The 7177-nt window shown below is 29.2% G+C and overlaps 1 protein-coding gene and 1 non-coding gene across 2 annotated transcripts; one reads left to right on the top strand and one right to left on the bottom strand.

Moving 5' to 3' along the window:
• The first annotated feature begins 3377 nt into the window (after positions 1–3377).
• LOC125847156 (probable pectinesterase 56) lies at positions 3378–5580 on the top strand. The gene is made up of 3 exons (XM_049526841.1): positions 3378–3738; positions 4240–4628; positions 5290–5580. The coding sequence occupies exons 1-3, from the start codon at positions 3378–3380 to the stop codon at positions 5578–5580; spliced, it is 1041 nt and encodes a 346-aa protein (XP_049382798.1).
• A 415-nt stretch (positions 5581–5995) lies between these two features.
• Positions 5996–6068, bottom strand: TRNAR-ACG (transfer RNA arginine (anticodon ACG)). The gene has a single exon. It is a non-coding gene; the product is annotated as a tRNA-Arg (tRNA).
• Positions 6069–7177: the final 1109 nt, after the last annotated feature.

Here is a 7177-nt window from a genome sequence, read left to right as displayed (position 1 = left end):
TGTTGGGGAAAGAATCATGTACATGTAGTTGCATAAAACAAACTAAGAAATGTTATTCGTCTTGTACTACCAAGATACTTAGAACAAAACTTTGAAGAACTTGGTAAGACACAATAAAGTTTAAGAACATTTTCACAACTAGAAAATTAAAACTAGTAGAGAAACAAGAATCAAAAACAGATTAGAAAAAATATACGAAATATTTTTCTTAAAGAAGAATTGTTGTCAATCTGTGTTTAAAAAATCTTACTGATTTCAACAAACTTTGCAGAAACACGAAGTTACCAATGTTTAATGAACCTGTGAAGAACAGAAGAACATAAATTAATTCACAAATCTAAAATCTGTAACACATACCAGAATCTGGAAAAACAGAAAGAAGATCAAGCCCACTGAATGCACAGTGTCCCCTTAAGGAAATTATTCCCCTCTAGTATCCGAGGTTTGATTTGGAATATGTCCTCCCAGGATAGAATGATCTCAATCACCAGTGTATTGATACCCAAAACACTAGTGTCAGCGAGCCACTCAACGGCAGTAAAGTACACTTAGAATACTAGATTTAGTAGTAGAAGAAGTCCAGAAAAATTCTATATTTAAAATGAGAGGAAATTCCTCAATTTATAGAAAAGAAAGGGTAGTGTGAAAAGGTTCTTATTGTGCCTTACCGGAAAGGTCACAAACCTTTGGAAAAGTCACAATCTTTCGGAAAGGTCACCACCTTTCATAAAAGTCACAACTTTTCATAAAAGTCACAACCTTTTCATAAAAGTCGCAACTTTTCATAAAAGTCACAACTCTTCATAAAAGTCGCAACTTTTCATCAAGGTCACAACTCTTCATTTTTCATTCACACCTTTTAAAATCCAACAAGAAACACCTGGCATCGGAGTAATATCGGAGAAAGAGTTAGCATAGAGGCAGCGGAAACAATATAATTCTCTTTGACACTACATTAAAAATAATCTTTAGCGACAATTAATTACGATAGTAATTTAATTGCCGCCAAATATGTTTTTAGAGGCATTTATCACTCTTTGTAAATGTCCCTAAAGCCTATAGCGGCATTGGATCCAATGACAATTAACTAATACCGGTAAAGACTTTAGCACTTTTTATTAATGTTCATAGTTATTATCCCTAAAAATTGTTATTATTGTAGTGTGAGGTCTTATTGTTTAAATACCTAGATTATTGCATATCCAATTTATTTACTTTCATCTTGTTGTCGGATCACCCAAATGATTGTTGTTAGAGAAAAATGAGGGAACTCGTGGCTTGAAGTCATGAAAAATGAAGAAAAGGACTCGTGGCCCAAAGATGTGTTAAAAGGTAAGACACATCAACCAAGCCCAATATACAAGATTTCGCTAGCTAATATACAACAAGAAAATAATAGCTAACACATATAACAATATTTCAGATGAAACATTTCTATTAAGCGGCGTACTATTGAGCTTGAATCGAGCGTTCTCATTGATTGATATGTTTCTTTTATTATTTATAAATAGTGATTTCATTCACTAGTAAAAGATTGAGTTTTCGCCAATACTAAGTAATATAGTTAGCTAGCTCTCAAGAACACACATATTTATACCTATGATTTCAAAATTTATTGCAGAAAGCTAGTTCCGTCAAACTCAAACATTATTATTTCAGTAATTTATATTTTACATTTTCATTTTTAATAAGCTTATTTAATCATATACTACTTGCTTAAGAACAAGCTAACAAGTTAAATTGATCCACATTTCTTTCACTTAATCTCAAAAAAAAAAAAAATCCTACCACTTGATTGCCTCATTCAGATGGTTCCCTTTTTGGTACCGAAAATCATTATTATTATTTCATTTTCTATTTTTGTATATTGTTTTCTTTGAAGGAAATAAAATTACCCATAGTAATAATATATGTCAAGGACTATCAAAGCTAATACATATATTATTTTCTTTAATACCTCCTTACAAAACGACTTGTCAATGATATATATGAATGCCAAAAAAAAAGGTAAAATACATAAATATGTTCTTTAATTTGATTTCAACTTGCATTTATGCCTTTCAATTTTGGGTATGTCAGATAGATACTTAAACTTGTATAAAATTGAACAAGTAAACACATGTGTCCTACGTGACACAATATATGTAGGACTCTACGTAGGACACAATTTGCTATGTAGGTCGATTGTATCAATTTGTTCAATTTTATACAAGTTAAAGTGCATATTTGTACACACCTAAAGTCAGAACATAAATGATACATTTATGTATTATGCCAAAACGAAACAGATTTTTGTTATGCGTGCATAAATTAATTTGACTTGAGTAGTTTACTACCTACAGTTACAAACTCATAAATCAGTTGATGCTTAAGTTCCTAACCAAGTTCAGAAAGTTCTAATTAAACAGATGAATTAATTTGTATTTAATTATATGTTTAGCTTTTATAAAAGCATATTATCTTAAAGTGCAACATATATCAGTGTCCGTTTCCATTTTCCTGTAGGGTAACTGATGGTTTAATTAGTTAAGTTTCATAAATAAATATATTCTTAAATTAAGTAAGAACAAATGAATTAGCCATGCTAAAAATGTTACTTAATTGTTGAATACTTGAATTAATTTTCTCCATATATATATACGTAATTCTATGTAATTGTCCAGGATGTCAGATTTTGAGGAGTAAGAGATAGTGATCCATAATTCCCAGGCAACTTTATACTTGCCCTAATTACTAAATTAAGGCATTAAGTAAGTTCTTTTTCTTTTGGGATTGAACTTTTATATATATATAGATTAGTTTCATTTGCTTCTTTTTACATAAGTATTCTATATTATTAAGTATATATTTTGAAAACTAATTAATAGTTAAATTTAAATTTCTAAAGTACCATTAATAAGGATAATACTAAAATAAAATATATAACTAATATTCTCATTAGTTTATAATAATTACTTGTTATCTTTTATTAAGTGAGCTAATTAATAATTTGAAAATAAAATATAAAAGTTATACTTTTCTTTCTTCTCATTTTTCTTTTTGGGAATAGTATTAGTAGTTTTTTGAAAATTGGGGAGGGGAAGAGGATTAAATTGAACTCTCAGCAAGTAAGTAACTATTAGTAGTCAACCAACTGGATTACTTAACTCCCATCTGATCATAGATTTTGATGTTTTGTGAGAGAAAGTTTCTGATTACAGGTCAAAGTCAAACGAATATTTAAAGAAAAAACAAATTCAATTAACTAAAGATTTCCCATATTAATATTTCTTTTATTCTTAATCATAATATTTTATTTTATTTCTTTTTTGGTGTTTTTGGATGTAGGAGAGAGAAGGAAAATATTTCATCTACATATATATATTTAAAGAAAAGAGATGACACTTGGTTTATTAGCTTTATTATCAACACTATTTTGGGGTTTAGAGAGCCAATCTCCTCCTCCTCTTCCTCTCCCTCTTCCTCCTCCACCTGCGTCGTCGTCGATTTTCGATGCTATAGTTGCACTAGATGGAAGTGGAAATTTCATGTCCATAACAGAAGCATTGCAAGCAGCTCCAAATAACAGTGATAGGAGATACACCATACAAATTAAAGAAGGGATATATAATGAACATGTTTTTGTTCATAAAAATAAGACTAATATAACATTTATTGGTGAAGGAATGGACCGTACCATTATTACTGGATGTAAAAGCAATGGCACGGGATTCAAAACAAATGAGACTGCTACTGTAGGTCAGTAATCGTCTGTTTTATTTTCAAGATTATTATAACTGAACGGTTACCTGACATATTTTATCTTTGAATTTAACTCATATATATTGCCTAGAACATTTTTCAATTTCAAAGTCAACAGTTACCTTATAAAACTTTTCGTTTCATTTTGAATGATAGAGAAAGAAGAAAAAGTTAAATACACAATCATTTGAAATAATCTTTTCTTTTTATCCAACTAGATTCTAAAACTTATAATGTAAAGATCTTTTACGTTACTCATTTATTTTAATTTACCATAAGTTGCCTATCTTGTTATTCTACAACTATCTTATATATAGGTAACATGTTTAAGTAAAATTATTTTCTTTTACACTAGAATTTTTCATTTTTTGCTCATCGATCAAAATTGATTATAGACGCTAGCTAAATATACACAATTGTATACCAAAATATACATTTGCCAATTATCTTTTTTAGGTAAAATTGATACGATATTTTTTTGTTGTTGGTTCAAAATAGATATACATGGCCATGGATTCGTAGCACAAGACATTACAATTCAAAATACTGCTGGAGCATCGATGCATCAAGCGGTCGCGACGAGTATTTCAGCTGATCACGTTGCGTTTTATCGATGCAAGTTCGATGGCTATCAAGATACACTTTACGCAAGAAAAGGTGTACAATTTTTCAGAGATTGTGAAGTCTATGGTACGGTGGACTTTATATTTGGTAACGCAAAAGTCATTCTTCAAAATTGTAGTATATGTGTTAGAAAACCTGAAGATATTCAAAATGAAGTGACTATAACTGCCCAAGGAAGAAAACGTAAACATGAAGATACTGCTATTGTCCTTCAAGGTTGCACCATAAATGTGTCACAAGAGCTGCGCGAGCGTGAACCTAAGGTAATATTAGTTAAATTGTATGATCGCCTCATTTAAAATATAAGTTTTAAGAATAATACATTTTTTAGTTAGGAGTGTTTGTTTGTGACTTCACTTGCAAAATTTGACATTTTGCGAGTTGAAGTTCTGTCATTATTACTTGCAACTACTGAATTCTAGTAAGATATTGAAATACTTGTTTGAGGAGTATTTCAAGTGAAATATTAGTTTATTTTTAAGAAGATATATATATGAAGTTTTTTTTCCAAGAGAAAAATATGTCTAAATATGAAATCGATTTTAAAATCTAAGTTCAAATACCCCCTTTTTTGAACTTCACCAAATATTGTCCAAATGTCCAAGGGAAGGGGTTCAATACTTCAATTGAGTCCCCTATGCGGTATTTGGTGTGGGCGTTATAGCATTGAAAGGACCTTTCCCTAGTACGAGTAGAATGGAAAGGACGCACCTCTAATGTACAAGTTATAATATACATGCAATAGGGTTATAACATGTTCATTTTGTTATACATAATTTTATCGACCCCCCTTTGATATACATAAGGGGAGATTCTACAAAATATATTGTAAGTCACATGTTTAAATCCGATATATACTCTTGCATTTTTTCAAGTTCCCTTATATATATTACTAATAATAAATTTCTGATTTTGTCACTACAGGTACGAGTATTCCTAGGAAGGCCTTGGAAGAATCACTCGCGAGCGATCGTGATGTCAAGTTACCTAGATGATTTCATTGATCCAGAAGGTTGGGTTGAATGGAATGGGAATACAGAAGATATATATTTTGGTGAGTATAATAACAGAGGACCAGGAGCTAACATGGATGGAAGAGTGAAATGGGCAAAAATACTTTCAGAGTATGATGTTTCTAATTTTACTGTTCGAAATTTTCTACATGGACATGAATGGATTCCCTATGAAATCCCAATGACACTTGATCTACTTTAAAATATTGTACTATTAGAGTATGATATTTATGCTCTCTTTTTTTCACTTAGAAAATAAATGTACTAGACATTTCTTAATGGCATGTTGTGTACTTGAATGTGTTATTCCAAACAAAAATAATTGAAGTGCAAAAAATTACTCGATGTCTCAATTTATCAGACACATTTCGAATTTTGAGACTCAAACAAGTTATCAAATATCTTTTAAGTATTTTGAATTATCAATTATTGTAACTTCTAATACTTTTACATAGTTATAAATATATAAATTTTATTTTAAAAATTTGAAGAATCCATGAGTAAATTCTCGATCAAACTTAAACTTACATTCAAAAAATGAAATGTGTCCATAAATACAGCACGAAATATGCATAGCCAATTTTCCTTGTTAAAAAGCTGCATAAAATAAAAATGTACGACTCCGCTGGGGATCGAACCCAGAATCTCTGGTTTCGTAGACCAGCGCCTTATCCATTGGGCCACGGAGTCAACTTGTTGATAATGCTGCTACGGCTTCTATATTATTGCTTAGTTATTATATTTAAACTAGTTTAATTTTCTTAAATTAGTCACAGCAAAAAGAATTATTTAAGGAATTTTAAATATTGTTACAATGTGTAAATGTAAGTTGTAACTTTGTGTATAGTACGTAACGGGAAACGTGTATTAAGAATCTGGAATAAATTCTCTTATTCTATAAGTGAGAGTTAGCATTTAGCAGGCAACACACCGTCAACTTGTGTGCTTCACCTCCAGCCAACAATATTGTGATTATATGTGGGACCCATCATTTATTTCTTCATGTCAAAATTGATTTCAATAGTTAGTATTGTGGTAAATCAGTAATTATAATTTGTTTAATTTTAAGTTTAGAATAGAAAATCATGACTTTTAAAAATTAATTTGATATAGTTCATATTTTAAAATTTAATTTTAATATTTAGCGATATGGTAAATCGGTAATTATAACTTATTTCAATTTCAAAATTTCAACTTATATATATACTCATAGAATAGAGAATTATGACTTTTAAAAATTAACGGTAAATCGATAATTACTATTTGTTCAATTTCAAGTTTTCAATTTATATATATTCTGAATAGAGAATTACTACTTCCATCCGCTTTTAGTTGTCATAGTTTTCTTTTTAGAGTCAAACTATAAAAACTTTGACTAATATTTTATGATGTATTTTTTCATCATATTGATATGCAAAAAATTGTAATTTATAGTAATTTTCGTATAGTTTTTGAATATCTAATTCTTTTGTTTAAAATATCGTATTAATATAATCTAACTTAATATAATCTAACTTTGAAAATTAGTCAAATTGACTTTCGAAAAACATAACATAACAAATAAAAATGGACGAGGGGAGTATATCATACATACTAACACCTTACACATAGAAATGTATATTCAATAAAAAGTAGAAGTAACTTCCTTCGTTAATCAATTGCACACAAAACATATTAAATCAGCATAAAAAGACTACATAAATTGTGATACAAAATATTATTAGTTATATTTAAAAGATACTACTATAAATCCACAAAAGAGAAAAAATAAATAGGAATTATAATATATTTGTATCATT

This window comes from Solanum stenotomum, chromosome 12 (genome assembly GCF_019186545.1).
Source record: "Solanum stenotomum isolate F172 chromosome 12, ASM1918654v1, whole genome shotgun sequence".
Classification (NCBI taxonomy): Eukaryota; Viridiplantae; Streptophyta; class Magnoliopsida; order Solanales; family Solanaceae; genus Solanum; species Solanum stenotomum.
This window is presented reverse-complemented; position numbering and strand designations above follow the sequence as displayed.

Bases quoted from the DNA above. Each gene is read 5' to 3' on its own strand.
- LOC125847156 (XM_049526841.1), top strand. From the start codon at position 3,378: ATGACACTTGGTTTATTAGCTTTATTATCAACACTATTTTGGGGTTTA. The intron at 3,739-4,239 runs GTCAGTAATCGT...GGTTCAAAATAG, and splicing joins AAATGAGACTGCTACTGTAG to ATATACATGGCCATGGATTC. The intron at 4,629-5,289 runs GTAATATTAGTT...TTGTCACTACAG, and splicing joins TGCGCGAGCGTGAACCTAAG to GTACGAGTATTCCTAGGAAG.